Source organism: Arachis ipaensis, chromosome B06 (assembly GCF_000816755.2).
Source record: "Arachis ipaensis cultivar K30076 chromosome B06, Araip1.1, whole genome shotgun sequence".
Lineage (NCBI taxonomy): Eukaryota > Viridiplantae > Streptophyta > Magnoliopsida > Fabales > Fabaceae > Arachis > Arachis ipaensis.
This window is the reverse complement of record NC_029790.2, coordinates 64,702,034-64,720,453: the sequence shown is the minus strand read 5'-3', so window position 1 is coordinate 64,720,453 and position 18,420 is coordinate 64,702,034. Positions and strand designations below refer to the sequence as shown.

At 41.3% G+C, this 18,420-nt stretch overlaps 1 protein-coding gene across 1 annotated transcript; it reads left to right on the top strand.

Moving 5' to 3' along the window:
• On the top strand, positions 17,666-18,393 carry LOC107648223. The gene has a single exon (XM_016352186.2). It carries the CDS (start codon positions 17,783-17,785, stop codon positions 18,221-18,223), a length of 441 nt encoding a protein of 146 aa, XP_016207672.1. The 5' UTR covers positions 17,666-17,782; the 3' UTR covers positions 18,224-18,393.

The window sequence follows — 18,420 nt, the reverse complement described above, 5'->3', positions numbered from 1 at the left end:
AAACTACTCCATAATCAAAGGAAATATTTTATCAAACACATGGTAGGCACTAACTAAAGATATATTTAAATTACAAAATTAATCAGAAATTACAATCATCCACTAACGATTAACAATAGAAAACAACTCAAATAACACTATCAATCATAGGAAACATCAATGCACTAATAGAAATTCAAAATCAACAAAGTTCATAAAATGAGAAGAAAAGGGGAAATAAAGAGGAAACAAAATTCTAACACAAGATCCAAACAAATTACAACTAAAGAAATTAAGATTGAACAATTAAAACTCAATTCAACAAGACCCAATTCAGAAATTCAACACAAGATGATCAACAACAAACTAAATCTAGAGAGAAGTAAGAGTTTCTGTCTCTAGAAAATAAGAACCAAAAACTAGCTAAAATTATGTGTATGTTGTGTATGATTCATTACCCCCTTTCCCCCATCAATCCTTGGGTCATTTCCATGAAGAAGCAAGTTGGATTTGGGCCTGGAGTCCCTCAGAAATCGCCTGTCACGTTTTCTATTAATGAGTCACATGTTAGACGTCACGCGTACGCGTCGGCCACACATGCGCGTCAAGTGAATTCCTCAAGCCATGCGTACACGTCAAGCAAGTGTGCGCGTCAGTCAATGCTACGCCAAACCATGCGTACGCGTCAGTCACGCATGCGCGTGGGCACCAACGTCTCCAAAGCTCCATTCTTCATGTTCCTTCCTCTTTTGCATGCTTCCTTTCCATATTCTAAGCCATTCCTGCCCTATAGATCCTGAATCCACTTAACAAACACATCACGATATCGAGTGGTAATGGAAGAGGATTAAAATTTAGCATTTTTAAGGTTAAAGAAGTATGTTTTAAACCATGAAGCATAATTAGGAAGGAAACACAAAAACATGCAATTTATATCAATAAGTGTGAAAAATATTGATAAAATCCAAGAAGTTCTACACAAGATAAATCCTAAAATTGGGGTTTATCAATTACCTGACTTGTCCAACATCAAAGTTTTCGGCTGTTTGGCATATGCGACTAGTCTCACTCAGCATAGAGCTAAGCTAGATCCAAGAGCAAGAAAATGGGTACACCTTGGATTTAGGTAGGGAACAAAAGGCTACTTATTGTTTGATTTACAAAATAGAGAGATCTTCATGTTCAGAGATGTACAATTTTATGAAAATCATTTTCCTTATGAAAATTCACAAAATATTCACACTTCAGGGTTGCGCACACCATGCCTAATCATCACAATTCACACATGTCTCATAATAACTTTGATTTCAGCTTTTTAGAGGGCATACAAATTTAGGTTCTAGGCATAAATAATAATAGCAATGTTCACTCTAGCACTAATAATTCCCACTTAGGTCAACGTGCATCATGGCATAATGATAATTTGGAACAAAAGAATGTTTTGCATGAGTCCAATAATTCTGATGATTTAATAAATTACCCTGATATTGATGATCATTTTGATTTTTTATCATCTATAGACAATGAAGGAAATGATATAATCCTACCCACACAACAAATTATATTGCCTGAAAATGCTGTGATAAGAAGATCCACCAGAATCTCAAAATCTCCTGCATATTTGAAAGATTATGAATGCAAAATTATCAATAGTTCCCAATGCAGAAGCCAACTTTGTTTTCAACGATACCCGATCTCAGATTTTCTATTGTATGAAAAACTTTCTCCAATGCATCTCGCATATTCTCTTGCCATCCAAAATGTGGAGTCTAAATGCTATAAAGATGCAGTCTTTTGACCATGATGGCAAGAAGCCATTAAAGCTGAATTGCAAGCTCTAGATGAAAACAAAACTTGGAGGCTAAGTTCTTTACCACCTGGTAAGAAGGCAATAGGTTGCAAGTCGATGTTCAAGGTGAAATACCACATGGATGGGAGTGTTGAGAGGCACAAGGCACGTTTGGTAGCTAAGAGTTTAACGCAAGTCCCTAGGCTCAGTCAATTTTTGGAATCTCCCACCATTGGACACATGAAAGCTTCACATAGGGTGTTGAGATATGTTAAAGGGTCACCAGCTTTAGGACTTTTCTTTTTTGTGAATTCACATCTTAGTCTCATCGGATTTTCAGATTCAGATTGGGCAGGCTGACCTGATTTTAGGAGATCTACTTTTGCATACTGCTTTTATCTTGGTCCATCCATTATAAGCTGGAAGGGCAAGAAACAGCTGACAGTGGCTGCCTCATCGTCTGAAGCCAAATATAGGGTGCTTGTTTTTGCAACTAGAGAGGCACAGTGGCTAATCTATGTTCTAAAGGACTTTGGGAGCACCGATTACAAAGGCTATCAATCTTTATTGTGACAACAATTATGCCATCAACATTGCTACTAACCCAATTTTTCACGTCGAGGCCGATTATCATATTGTGCGAGACAAACTGCAAGAAGGCTTGCTACATCTACTGCCAATATCCACTACTAATCAGGTTGTCGATATCTTGATGAAGCCGTTGGCACCTAACTCTTTCCTCATTGCATACTCTAAGCTTGGATTATTGAACATCTTCTCGCCCAATCCAACAAACTTACAGGAGGGTGTTGCATGATATAAGTGGTTTATAGTAATTATTATTTATGCTAGCCTGTTAAATTTGTTATGTTTTAACTTGCCTTCCTGAATTAGCTATAATTAGTGATGACTTGCATCATCTACCCTTCTTTCTTGCATAAAGAAGACCATAAAAGAGCATAAATCTCATTTGATCAGTACAATTCATGCATTATTTGATGAATATTATGGTACACTACTTTGAGATGAGTTGTGCTGAATTTCAGGTGAAAAAGGCATCAAAAATGGGTAGAAGACAAACAAGAAGCTGGGCGTGTGAAACTGGCGTGCCACTTGGGAGCAAACACCACAAAAATGCACTGGCGTGGCACGCCAGGAGCTAGACGTTGCACGCCAGTACTAAATTCCAGAGGGGAGATCCAAGCATGCATATGGGCGTGGCACACCAGGGACTGGGCATGGCACGCTAGTACAAAATTTCAGGAAGCAACAATGGCAGAAATGAAAGGGGCGTGGCACGCCAGGTTGGGCGTGGCACTTCTAACCCATCAACTACTATGGGCGTGCCACTTGAGCAAAGGGGTGTGGCACGCCAACTAGCCATTCCAAGAAGAACCTCCACTATGGCGTGCCACTTGGTATCGAAGGCGTGGCACGCCAGCTCCAAGAAGTCACTTGGGCGTGCCACTTGAGAACCCAGGCGTTGCATGCCAAGCTTGAAGAGTTCACAAATCCATGGGCGTGCCACTTGAACAGCATGGCATGGCACGCTGGTACAATAATCCAGAGAAGGGGCTGAAGGCAATTGAAGACTGGGCGTGCTACTTGAAGTCGAAGGCGTGGCACACCAACCTCTCAACCTCACTTAGGCGTGCCACTTGAGCAACCAGGCATGGCACGCCAATGCACAAAGATAACAAAAGCAAGGACTAGGTGTGCCACCTGGTGTCGAAGGCATGGCAGCCCAACCCAAGCATGTCAATATGGCGTGCCACTTGAAGGCTGAGGCGTGGCATGCCAACTACTAGAACCAAGACAAGATCATGGGCGTGGCACACCAACCTTTAGGCGTGGCACGTTGGTATAAGTTTCCAGAGAGGTATTCCACTTGGTATCGAAGGCGTGGCACGCCACTCACTATTCTCCACTTAGGCGTGCCACTTGAATCCCAGGCATGGCACGCCAGTGCCATTCAGAGAGCAAAGAAGCATTGGGGCGTGCCACTTGAGTTCGTGGCGTGGCATGCCAAACAGAGGAACAACTCACTCATAAAGGGGTGTGGCACACCAGACCCTGGGCGTGCCACGCTAGCTCGACTTTCCAGAAAAGCTTAGCCAAGCATAGAGCAAGGGCGTGGCACGCCAGACCCTGGGCGTGCCACGCTAGTTCAAGTTTCCAGAGGACAAGGGAAAAGGAAAAAGGCTAGGGCGTGCCACTTGAGCTCGAAGGCATGGCACGCCAAGGTTGTTAAAGAGACGAGCATGCCACTTGAAGGGCTGGGCGTGGCACGCCAAGCTAAAAGCAAAGAGCACGTGACACGCCACTAGAGCGCCAAACACACGCCAGCTGGGAGATCACACTTGTTGATCTTCTTTTCCCTCCAAAATGTAATTTTCCTTTTTCACTTTTGTAATTCTTTTATTTTACTAGGAGTAGTATAAATACCCCCAAGGAGTACTGAAGAAGGGGTTAAGCAGTCAGTTTTAGATCCACTTTTACACTTCACTTTTGAGTACTTTTTGAGCTATGAGTAGCTAATTTCCCTCTCATTGAGAGAGGGAGCTCTATTGTACTTGATGGATTGATAATAGTGAAATTCTTCTTCTCTTCATCTTCTCTTTGATTTTCTAGAAGGAATTTCGTTCTTAATGCTTAGTGTTCAATTATCTTGGGAAAGAGATTGAATGCAGTTGGGTTTCATGGGAACCTTGGGAAAGAAAACATAAAACCATGCTTGAAATCCCTTCTCACACTTGAGTAGAAACTGGGTTTTGGTGTTTGGATATTTGACATATAATCCTCCCTCTACTTGGACCTATAATGGTGTGTGGTATAATCAGGGACCAAGCATATCTCTCTTCTTGAGCAATTAGACCAAGGAATTGGCTATTGATCAAGATCTGAGAGATTGAGTCACCAAGGGATTGGGGCTCAATCAATCATGATTGCCAAGAGGTCAATGAGTTGCATGATTGAAGAGGATATAAGCTAGATTTTATCCAAAGAGACAACATCTCCCAATCTCAATGAATTTTCCCATTCTTATCAATCCATTTCTTTATAGTTTTATTTTACATTCAGTAATTTTCCATTCCCATTTACGTTCAAGTCATTTATGATTCTGCACTTTACATTCTGCCATTTTCATTTCTGCACTTTATCATTTTTCTTTATATTCTAGTTATTTATATTTATGTTACAATTCTGCACTTCACAATCTTATTGATCTACTTGACTAATTCATCAATCAATTAAAACTGCTTGAATTTGCCAATCTCTATGGATACGATCCCATTCCACTATGGGTTATTACTTGACCATAATTTTGGTGCGCTTGCCAAAAGAACTAATTCCCCAATTTTTGAATGGGGTGTGAATTGGATTCATCAAGTTTTATGGCGCTGTTACCCGTGATTGGCTTAAATTTGACAGTGATTAAATTGATTGGAGAGCTAGATTAAGCAATTTAGATTCCTTGTTGTTTTATTTTATTTAGCACCTTTTATTTTTTTATTTTGAGTCCTGTTTCTTTCTTCTTTGATTATTTTATTCATCATCCATATTTCCACTCTTCTAACTGTTTGATTAATTGCACCACTCATACTAACAACCACTCTAACAAGAGTAATTTCTTCATTCATTTTCTTTCTTACTTTTTTGCCGTGTTGGTTGTATGACAGGTAGAAGAAGCGGGGCTTCAACTTCCTTTGATTCTGAACCTGAGAGGACCTTCCTTAGATTAAGGAGGGAAGTAAGAGAGAAGGGAGTCGTTGGTGCTGAGGAATAGGAAGAGTATTTTGAAACAGACATGGAGGAGAATATGGAGAACCACCATGAAGAAGAAGCTCACAACCATGCTAGAGAAGGCCCAGTAAATCATGATGGGCAAGAAAGGAGAGTCTTAGACTCCTACATCAACCCAAACCCAGGAAATTATGGTAGCAGCATCCTAAAGCCAACAATTCATGCCAATAATTTTGAGTTGAAGCCTCAGCTTATCACACTTGTTCAGAATAATTGCTCATATGGAGGAAGTGTCCAAGAAGACCCTAATCAATATCTCAGCACATTCTTGAGGATAAGTGATACTGTAAATTCCAACGGGGTACACCCTGACATCTACAAACTACTTTTGTTCCCTTTCTCACTCAGAGATAAGCAGTAAAGTGGTTGGAGTCATTCCCCAAGGATAGCCTAACTACATGGGAGGAGGTCGTGAACAGATTTCTTGCAAGATTTTACCCTCCACAAAGAATCAATAGGCTGAGAACTGAGGTGCAAACCTTCAGACAACAAGATGGAGAAATACTCTACGAGGCATGGGAGAGATTTAAAGATCTGACAAGAAGATGCCCACCAGAAATATTCAATGAGTGGTACAACTACATATCTTTTATAAGGGGCTATCCTATGAAGCAAAGAAGGCAGTGGATCATTCTTCAGGAGGCTCACTCAACAAAAAGAAAATCATTGAAGAGGTCATAGATGTCATTGAGACTGTAGCTGAAAATGAGTATTTCTATGCTTCAGAAAGGACTCAGAAGAAGGGAGTGCTAGAACTCAACTCTGTAGATGCTTTGTTAGCTCATAACAAGGCAATTGTAGCTCAAATAGCAGCTTTAACCAAGAGGATGGAGGGTAATCAAGCCTTAGTCATTCAAGACCAAACCCCTCAACAAGAAGGGAATACACCAGAATCTGAAGGTGACTGGGAACAAGCTAATTATGTGAACAACTCACCCAGACCACCATATGACCCACACTCTAAGACTTACAACCCAGGTTGGAGGAACCACCCAAATTTTTGGTGAGGAAATCAACAAAATCACAACCAGGACCACAACAAACCTTATTCATCAAATCAGCATTCCAACCACAATCCAAACCATCAAATAGGAAACCATAGACCCTATCATAACTCACAAAACACATCATACCATAGTAACTAACCCATACACAACAACCTCAATCAAGATGCACCATCCTCAACTATGCAACAATGCAAAATCAAGAGCAACTTTGAGAGGATGGAGGCTGCAATAGCACAACTGTCATCACAGATTACAGGGGAAGTCTCCACCCTCATGGACAGACAAGCACAAACTGAAAGAAGGATAGATGCTAATCAAGAAGAATACAGGTCAAATCTGAAAAATCAAGGTGCAGCAATCTCAAAGTTGGAAGCACAAGTGGGGATTTTATCCAAGCAAATCCCACTTCCCACACATACATTTCCTAGTGATACCATGGATAACCCAAGAGGGGAATGCAAAGCCATTACTCTAAGAAGTGGGAAGGTTATAGAGGAAGGAACCCCAAGCAAAGACAATCATGAAGAAGTTGCAGAAAAGCATGGGAACAAGGATGAAGGAGAGATCCCTGCTCCACCTCCACCAAAATCAGTCTTGAAGCCTTATGTGCCAAAAGCACCATACCCACAAATACTAGGAAAAGATGGGAAGGATGGCCAGTTCTCTAAGTTCTTAGAGATCTTCAAGAAGCTCCAAATCAACATACCATTTGCTGAGGCATTAGAACAAATGCCACTCTATGCCAAATTTTTGAAGGAGCTTATAACCAGAAAGAAGAACTGGGAGGCAAAAGAAACCATAGTATTGACTGAGAAATGCAGCGCCATCATACAGAAGAAGCTGCCTCAAAAGCTGAAAGACCCAGAAAGTTTTCAAATCCCCTGCATCATAAGGGATATCACCATTAAGAAAGCTTTGTGTGATATGGGAGCTAGCATAAATCTTATGTCCCTGACCATGATGAGAATGATGAAGATTGAAGAAGCCAAGCCAACAAGAATGGCACTCCAATTGGCTGATAGAACATTTAAGTTTCCACATGGAGTGGTGGAAGACTTGCTAGTGAAAGTAGGAGAATTAATTTTCTCTGCTGATTTCGTTGTGCTGGACATGGAAGAAGAGGCCAACACGTCCATTATCCTAGGAAGACCATTCCTAGCTACTGCTGGAGCCATCATTGATGTGCAGAAAGGGAAACTAGTCTTGAGATTGCATGAAGAGAAAATGGTCTTCAATGTCTTTAAAGCAATGAGTTACCCCAAGGAATCCATAGGAGAATGCATGCTGGTGGACACCATGGAACAGATAATTCAAGAAGTATTGGAAAAAGAACAATGTGGAGGAACCATTGAGCTGGAACAAGCATCAGATGGAGAACCACCACAAGCAATCATGAGAAACTCAATCAGGCCAACCACCACATACAACAAAGATACAGAGTCACCAAAACTAGAGCTGAAGACCTTGCCACTCAGCTTGAAATATGCATATCTGGGTGCTAACAACACTCACCCAGTGATCATAAATTCAAGTCTGAGCAAGGAACAAGAAGAGGAGCTCATCCAAGTGTTGAGACAACACAAGGATGCCATAGGTTGGACACTTGCAGATTTAAAAGGGATTAGTCCTTCAATGTGTATGCATAAGATCTTACTTGAAGAAGATGCCAAACCTTCAAGATAACAACAAAGGAGGCTGAACCCAACTATGAATGAAGTGGTTCAGAAAGAAGTGCTGAAATTGTGGCAAGCAGGGGTGATCTACCCCATCTCAGATAGCCCTTGGGTAAGCCCGGTGCAAGTAGTTCCTAAGAAGGGAGGGATCACTGTTGTGGCAAATGAGAAGAATGAATTGATACCTACAAGGACAGTGACTGGATGGTGTATGTGCATTGATTACCGGAAACTTAATGAAGCCACCCGGAAGGACCACTTTCCCCTACCTTTCATGGACCAGATGCTTGAAAGATTGGCAGGACATGAGTATTATTGCTTCCTAGATGGGTATTCGGGGTACAATCAAATTGTTTTAGACCCCAAGGATCAAGAAAAAACTTCATTTACATGTCCATATGGTGTCTTTGCTTATAGGAGAATGCCCTTTGGATTGTGCAATGCACCTGTAACACTCCAAAGGTGCACGCTCTCCATTTTTTCTGACATGATTGAAAAGTTCATAGAAGTATTCATGGACAACTTCTCTGTATTTGAGAACTCATATTCTGATTGCCTATACCATGTTGCTCTTGTGCTAAAAAGGTGTCAAGAAACCAACCTAGTTTTAAACTGGGAGAAGTGTTATTTTATGGTAACTGAAGGGGTGGTTCTTGGTCACAAGATTTCAAAAGATGGCATAGAAGTGGACAAGGGAAAAGTGGAAGTAATTGAAAAATTACCTCCACCTTGCAATGTCAAAGCAATCAGAAGTTTTTTGGGACACGCTGGGTTCTATAGGAGGTTTATCAAAGACTTTTCAAAGATTGCAAAACCCCTTAACAACCTACTTGTCTCAAATACTCCCTTTATTTTTGATAGAGAGTGCATGGTAGCCTTTGATGAACTTAAGAAGAAACTCTCCTCTGCACCTATTATAGCACCACCAAGATGGGATCTTCCCTTTGAACTAATGTGTGATGCATCTGATTTTGCTGTTGGTGCCGTTCTAGGACAGAGGAAAGACAAACTAGTACATGTCATTTATTATGCTAGCAAGGTTCTTAATGAGAATCAAAGGAACTATACCACCACGGAGAAAGAAATTTTAGCCATAGTTTTTGCTTTTGATAAGTTTAGATCATATCTTATTGGCTCAAAAGTAATTGTGTTCAGTGATCATGCAGCACTCAAATACTTGCTTACCAAACAAGAATTTAAGCCCAGACTAATAAGGTGGATTCTGCTGCTCCAAGAATTTGATATTGAGATTAATGATAGGAGTGGAGCAGAGACCAAGGTAGCTGACCACCTCTCAAGGATCCCACAAGAAGAAAAAATGCAGTAAGTAGCTGTCAATGAAAGCTTCCCTGATGAACAATTGATGATAATTCGAGTAGCCCCTTGGTTTGCAGACATAGCTAACTTCAAGGCTATTGGGGAGCTACCAACCAACATCAATAAGCACATGAGGAGGAAGCTGATTAAGGATGCCAAACACTACATCTGGGATGACCCCTATCTGTTCAAAAAGTGTGCTGATGGAATCCTAAGAAGGTGTATATCCCATGAAGAAGGGCAGGAAGTGTTATGGCAGTGCCATGGATCCGCATATGGAGGTCACTTCAGTGGAGAAAGAACAGCAGCAAAAGTGCTTCAATCCGGATTTTACTGGCCAACAATGTTTAAGGATGCCAAGGAAATGGTGTCAAGGTGTGATGAATGCCAAAGAGCTGGTAATCTAACAAAGAAAAATGAGATGCCACAGCAATTCATACTAGAGTTGGAGCTATTTGATGTATAGGGGATTGATTTCATGGGACCCTTCCCAACCTCCTACTCAAATAGCTATATATTGGTGGCTGATGATTATGTCTCAAGGTGGGTAGAAGCCATAGCCACTACAACAAATGACAATAAGGTTGTGATAAGCTTCTTGAGAAGGAACATCTTCAGCAGATTTGGAGTTCCCAGAGCTCTCATTAGTGATGGAGGGACACACTTCTGCAACAAATAACTCGAAACACTCCTTCTCAGATATGGAGTAAAGCACAAAGTGGCAACTCCATACCACCCACAGACCAACGGGCAAGCTGAAATCTCTAACAGAAAGCTGAAACGAATCCTTGAAAAAATTGTTGGAAGCTCAAGGAAAGATTGGTCAAAGAAGCTGGATGATGCACTATGGGCCTACAGGACAGCCTATAAGACTCCCATTGGGATGTCTCCATACCAATTGGTATATGGCAAAGCTTGTCACTTACCAGTTGAACTTGAGCACAGAGCATTTTGGGCTCTAAAAATGTTAAAATATGATGAGCAAGCTGCTGGAGAAAAGAGATTAATGCAACTCAATAAGCTGGAGGAGTTTAGAAATCAAGAATACGAAAATGCAAAAATCTACAAAGAGAACACAAAAAGGTGGCATGACCAAAAGTTAGCAAGAAGGAGTTCACTGAAGGACAGAAGGTGTTACTCTACAACTCAAGACTCAAGTTCTTCCCTGGAAAACTTAAGTCTCGATGGTCAGGACATTTCACCATACTCAAGGTGTTTCCTTATGGTCATGTGGAGCTCATGGAGGACAAGACTCAGAGAACTTTTACTGTTAATGGCCATAGACTCAAGCACTACTTGGGAGGCTCCTTAGAGGAGCAGAGAGTGAGCTACAAGCTCAGCTGAAGACGAAGAAATGCCAAGCTAATGACAATAAAAAAGCGCTAGTTGGGAGGCACCCCAACACTTTATCCTTTTTTATTTAATTGCCTTACTTAGAGTAGTTTAAAATCTATTGCTTTAGATAGTTTAATTTTCAGTCTCACTTTGAGGTTACGGTATCAAATTAGGATTACTTTACAATTGTAGGTTAGAAAGTTTGATATTAGCTTTGGTAGCTAGATTTTCTTTACACTCTTTTATTTCTTTCTATTTTTGGAACTGCAACTTGATGAAGGCATAAATCATGATAAGTGAATGGGCTAAGAACTAGCTAAACTGCTAAGTTTGGTGTGGCCTCCCACCCACTTAATCTAGGCTTACAAACAATTAATAGCCTGATTTTGAAGAGTAAGCCCAGAGATTAAGTTTGGTGTGGCCACCACCAAGAATCACCTAGCAGCCCAAGTCACCTAATTTGAAAGCACTTAATGCTTTGGGTAAGAACATAAATGTGGTTTAATGAGTTCAGAGGAATTGGAATCAAAAGAAAATAAAAAGATTGATGATTACTCCATTCTTATGAACACATTAAATACACAATGATGGAACCAATTTATTAAGATGCCAAAGAATTAAGTTTGGTGTCCCAAGAGACACCCATCAGTTGCAATCCAAATCACTCTTGATGAGAAGGAATGTGAAGGGGTTCTTTTGTCATTACTAATGGGTTCAGTTTCAAATTCAGGAGAAAAGATGGGACCCACATGGTAAACAACTCACAAAGCAAGGAAGTCAAAGTATACTTGCACTTTGAAACTCAACACACGTAGAAGACATGTGAAAAAAGAGTTGGCGCCTCTTCCCACGCTAGGCGCCACTCCCCAAGTGGGAAAACATTTAACCCTTTTCAATTCCCACCCTTCGTACCACACCATTCACCCATTATAAAAGCCTCACCTCCCCATCTCCTCTCCCACTTCAACAACCCCCAATCACACACGAAGAGCATACACCCGTCACCTTTCTTTCTCTTATCATCTTTTACCATCTTTTCCCCTTCTTTCTTTCTTTTTTTTTTTCTTGATTGGGACAATCAAGTCCTAAGTTTGGTGTTGGAGTAAAACATTATTTTGCTTGCTCTTTCTTGCAACCCCCACACATTTTTTTCACAATCCCATATACACTCTCTCAACCTAATGGCACCACCAAAAAGCTCAGTCTCAAAGAAAACAAAAATCAAGGAACCAACCTCTGGATCCTCAAGCTCTTTCAATGACTACAAGTTCCTCTCCGCATTCAACCAAAATCAATTCTATGGTTGGGTGAGTGAGAGGGAGATCATTCCAGAAGTTGGGTTTCAACTAGGGAGGAATGAGCATATTGAAATCAACATTGAGATCAACAACAGCGGTTGGTCACTTCTATGCAACCCACCAAGGAAAGTGGTAGAAAGCTTGGTGAGGAAATTCTATGCTAACGCAGTACCTCAACCAGGGCAACAATATGGCTACATTAGCTATGTAAGGGGGAAGTCCATCGACTACAGCCCCTCTAGCATAGAAAGAATGCTAATGGTGAAGAGGACAAGCTCTACTCGGAGCTATGAAGAAAGAATGAAGCATCAAGACCCTGGGTTTGAGGAGATCCTGAATGAAATTTGTGTGATGCATGTTTGTTGGATAAATGATAAGGATGGGATACCAAATCAATTGAGGAGAAGAGATTTGAGCCCCCAAGCTAGAAGATGGCTAGAATTTGTGAGGAGGTCCCTAATCCCCACATCCAACACTTCAGAGGTGACCAAGGAGAGAGCTGTGCTCATCTACAGCATCATGAAAGGGAGAACATCAACGTGGGGGAGATGATTGCCAACAACATCAACAAAGTGCTGAAAAGCACCAGTGACAACACAAGGTTGGCATTCCCCAGCATTATACAGAGGCTATGTGATGAGGCTGGAGTTGAAAAGATCATTGATGAGGTGCTTGTGAAGCAAGACAAGTTCATAAATGCCAAAAAGATGGCCAAGGTGGTAGCTGTTCACCCACTCAACAGAACCAGAGAACGAATAGCTCATGCTCATGAACCACAACAACAACAAGAAGAGGAAGAGGCAGAAGAGCAACCTCAATTCCTGGCACTTCAACCACCACCACAATACCAATATCAGCAATTTTCAGAGGGATTCAAGTGGGAACAATTGCAAGGAGATGTACAGCAAATGAAGGGAGACCTACACCACCTGAGGGAAGATGTGAATCAACTTAAAGAAACTCAACAACGATAATAGAGCCAAGTTAACCAAAATATTCAACAACTCCAAGGAAACTGGGAGCATATGAGGAAGGAATAGTAAGAACAATTTGACTGGAGAGAGGTGCGAAATACACTGGACAAAATAGTAGAGCAAGGCAAATGGCAACAGAGGAACTTGGCCGAAGTCAGACATCTCTATGATGCCAGAACCATATCCAGGAGGCAGTATGACATCAATACACAAGCGAAGCTTAATCACTTGTGTAATGCCGTGGCCACTCTAAACCCAGGATACCCAACCTTCATGCAAGGAATGGAAGAGCTAAGTGCAAGACAAGAGGAAATCCTAGCCAAACATAAGGAAGATGAAAGGAATTATATGAGGACGGCAGGATTTTGGAAGCCCAAGGATGCCAAAGCACAAGAAGGTTCCTCCAAGCCAGATGAAGGTGCCTCCTCCCCCTCCAAGAAGAAGGACAAAGGGAAGGAGCCAATGAACTAAAGATGAAGCTGCTCAAGGTTGTTGAGTCCCATGGTTGACATTTTCTAAATTCTGAAATCTTGTTTAAGCTTTTGCTTTGTTTACTTTTTAAATAAATAATCATGCTAGGATAGTTTGTGTTTTATGCTTAGTTTTAATTCCTGTTTGAAGTCTTTATGAGTTTTTTTTACAAGAAAGAAAATGCCATGTATTTCAAGTCTTCATTTCAACATAAATAAAAGTAGAGCTTGTCTCCATAAGAGTTATTATGAGTTGTGCAAAAACATCAAGAGAGACCAAGGCCAATAGAGATCATCAAACAAACTAAGGAATAAGAAACTAAGTGTAGAACATTGGATGAAATAAAAAGAAATTGAGTCATGGAAAGCAACTAGTCCTAGAAGGTATAACAAGGGAAGGTTAAAGGGTGTTCCTGGAATATCCATAGAACCAAGAGGTAGTAAGCAATAAAGGCCCAAGGCTCTGAGCATCAACTACTGGATAGAAAAAAAAAGAAACATTAAAAAGCTCAAAAAGAACTAGAGATCTTAGTAGATGCTTGTGGTGAAGTTGTGTCAAGAAGAGACCTGGGCAAGTAAATTCTTAAGGGTGTCTCAACACCTAGTATCCTAAAACCAACTGGTTTGGGAGTGCTAACTGAAAGCCTAATTAAAGGGTTGTCTTGAGACAAAACGCTTAGAGTCGTGGTCAAAGAAGCAAAACAATCCTTACTACTTCAAGGTGACAATCAATAGAAAGGACCCCTAAAGCCTATACTTGAAAGAACCCTCAAGGATCCAAGAGTTTTTTGTGACATTAAAACATTCATACATGTGTTGAATACTTAGTCTTACTCTTAGTTGTATTGCAATCACTCAAAGCCAAGGTCTCAAGTTATAAAGGCTTACTCACATTGATTTGCTTGGGACAAGCAAAGCTTAAGTTTGGTGTTGTGATGACTTGCATCATCTACCCTTCTTTCTTGCATAAAGATGACCATAAAAGAGTATAAATCTCATTTGATCAGTACAATTCATGCATTATTTGATGAATATTATGGTACACTACTTTGAGATGATTTGTGCTAAATTTCAGGTGAAAAAGGCATAAAAAATGGGTAGAAGACAAACAAGAAGCTGGACGTGTGAAATTGGCGTGCCATTTGGGAGCAAATGTCATGAAAATACACTGGCGTGGCACGCCAGGAACTAGGCATGGCACGCCAGTACTAAAGTCCAGAGAAGAAGTCCAAGCATGCATGAAGGCGTGGCACGCCAGGGACTGGGCGTGGCACGCTAATACATTTTTCCAGAGAGCTACAATGGAGGACACAAAAGGGGCGTGGCACGCCTGACCCACTAACTACTATGGGCGTACCACTTGAAGGATTGGGCGTGGCACGCCAACTCACCATTCCAAGAAGAACCTCCACTATGGCGTGCCACTTGGTGTCGAAGGCGTGGCACGCCAGCTCCAAGAAGTCACTTGGGCATGCCACTTGAGAACCCAGGCGTGGCACGCCAAGCCTGAAGAGTTCACGAATCCATGGGCGTGCCACTTGAACAGCATGGCATGGCACGCTGGTACAATAATCCAGAGAAGGGGCTGAAGGCAATTGAAGACTGGGCGTGCCACTTGGTATCGAAGGCGTGGCACGCCAACTCAAGCATGTCACTATGGCGTGCCACTTGAATGCTGAGGCGTGGCACGCCAACTATTGGAACCAAGACAAGATCATGGGCGTGGCACGCTGGTATAAGTTTCCAGGGAGGATGAAGGAGGCCAATTACATGGGGCGTGCCACTTGGTATCGAAGGCGTGGCACGCCACTCACCATTATTCACTTAGGCGTGCCACTTGAGGAACCAGGCGTGGCACGCCAGTGTCATTCAGAGAGCAAAGAAGCATTGGGGCGTGCCACTTGAGTTTGTGGCGTGGCACGCCAAACAGAGGAACCACTCACTCACAAAAGGGGCGTGGCACGCCAGACCCTGGGCGTGCCACGCCAGACCCTGGGCGTGCCACGCTAGTGCAACTTTCCAGAGAAGCTTAGCCAAGCATAAAGCAAGGGCGTGGCACGCCAGACCCTGGGCATGGCACGCCAGTTCAAGTTTCCAGAGGCAAAGAAAGGTGGAAAAGGGCAAGGGGCGTGCCACTTGAGTTCGAAGGTGTGGCACGCCAACACAAAAATTCCACTATGATGTGCCACTTGAGTTCGAAGGCGTGGCACGCCAAGGTTGATAGAGAGATGAGCGTGCCACTTGAAGGATTGGGCGTGGCACGCCAAGCTAAAAATGAAGGGCACGTGACACGCCAGTAAAGCGCCAGCCACACGCCATCTAGGAAGTCACGCTTATTGAGTGTTTTTTTTTCCTCCAAAATGTAATTTTTCTTTTTTACTTTTGTAATTCTTTTATTTTACTAGGAGTAGTATAAATACCCCCAAGGAGTACTGAAGAGGGGGTTAAGCAGTCAGTTTTGGATCCACTTTTACACTTCACTTTTGAGTACTTTTTGAGCTATGAGTAGCTAACTTCCCTCTCATTGAGAGAGGGAGCTCTGTTGTACTTGATGGATTGATAATAGTGAAATGCTTCTTCTCTTCATTTTCTCTTTGATTTTCTAGAAGGAATTTGGTTCTTAATGCTTAGCATTATTATCTTGGGAAAGAGGTTGAATGCAATTGGGTTTCATGGAACCTTGGGAAAGGAAACATGAAACCATGCTTGAAATCCCTTCTCACACTTGAGTAGAATCTGGGTTTTGGTGTTTGGATATGTGACATATAATCCTCCCTCTACTTGGACCTATAATGGTGTGTGGTATAATCAGGGACCAAGCATATCTCTCTTCATAAGCAATTAGACCAAGGAATTGGCTATTGATCAAGATCTGAGAGATTGAGTCACCAAGGGATTGGGGCTCAATCAATCATGATTGCCAAGAGGTCAATGAGTTGCATGATTGAAGAGGATATAAGCTAGATTTGATCCAAAGAGACAACATCTCCCAATCTCAATGAATTTTCCCATTCTTATCTATCCATTTCTTTATAGCTTAATTTTACATTCAGCAATTCTCCATTCCCATTTACATTCAAGTCATTTATGATTCTGCACTTTACATTCTGCCATTTATATTTCTGCACTTTATTGCTTTTCTTTATATTCTAATCATTTACATTTATGTCATTTACAATTCTGCACTTCACAATCCTATTGATCCGCTTGACTAACTCATCAATTAATTAAAACTGCTCGAATTTGCCAATCTCTGTGGATACGATCCCACTCTACTGTGGGTTATTACTTGACGATAATTTTGGTGCGCTTGCCAAAAGAACTAATTCACCGATTTTTGAATGGGGGTGTGAATTGGATTCATCAATTAGTTATATCAAATTATATAGGAGTTAGTTAGAATTGTTTAGCTATATATATTAGACGGTTAGTATTATAATGTGTGTGACTAATCATTATTGCAGATTTCATTTTTTATTCTACTCTCAGTTTTCTCTGGTTCAGTATGCCCCTCGCCATGATTATACGCAACTTTCCACACATATAACAACTTGATTAACTATTTTGCTTGATTATAAAGTTTTATTAAAATTAGTACCTTACGATTTAAAAGTCTCTCTATAACTAAAGAATGAACGTATTCTTAGACCATTATAAAACATAATTATATTTACTAAAATTTATATACATAAATTAATATAATTTATACTCATATTATTTAGAGTTTACACATAAATTAATAAAATTTATTTTTTAAAAATAATTTAATATTCATAATAATTAAATAATAATCAAAACTACTAAAATGTCCTGCGTAACCGTTGTCTGTATTAATTTTTTTTTTCAGGCTAATTGTCAAAAAATTGCGCAGATGCTTTGACATTAACAAGCTACCGCCACGTTGACAGCCACTCAAGATTTGTGTCACGTGGCCGATACTTCTAGCATACCCCGGAAACATTTGCTACCGTTCCAGCACTTTCTAGTTTCCTTCTCCAACCATTCCAGACACTCAGACAACTTATATATATAAAACAACTCACCACAAAACTGTCAATAACACGCAGTGCAGAGCATCACAAATCATTGTAACACAGAAACTATTGAAGAAAAGGAGCGATCAATTAATAGAAAAGATGAAGCCGATCGATGACAGGCAAGAGAAAGTGACGATTCGAGCGGTTAGTCGCGACGAAGAAGGAAGGAAGAAGGTGGAGAAGACCGAACTCGAAACGCACAACGTGGACACCGTCAAGTACGTGGAGAAGAAGCTCGTCGACAAGGGCGTACAGCGCATGGAGCGCCATCCTGCTGACGGCATCGGAATCGGGAGGCCGCTGCCTAAGTCCGGCCGTGGAGGGAAGTACACGTGGGAGGGTCCTGCTGACATGGCGGACAACGAGCTCAACGCGGCTCCGGCGGCCATCGACGAGAAGGATCCAAACTATGTTGATGAGGAGGAAGATGTTCTGAGGGAGCTGGTGAAGGGTGAGGTTGAAGTGGCCAAAGCTGCGGAGGATAAAGGTGTTGCTAGGGTTGATGTTGATCCTCGCTTGCAACAGTCTTCTAATAATTAACACTCATCAATATCAATGGTTGATCAATCAATCAATAATTTGTTGCTAATTTCCGGTGTGTGTGTCATGTGATTCTATAGTTTTTTCAGTTTTCGTTTTGCTTTGACTTGGAAGTTGTACTAATATTTACAATACTGCTGGTTAAATGAAATGTGAAGTTCTTTTTCCTACTTGTGAGAATGTTAACGCAAGAATAA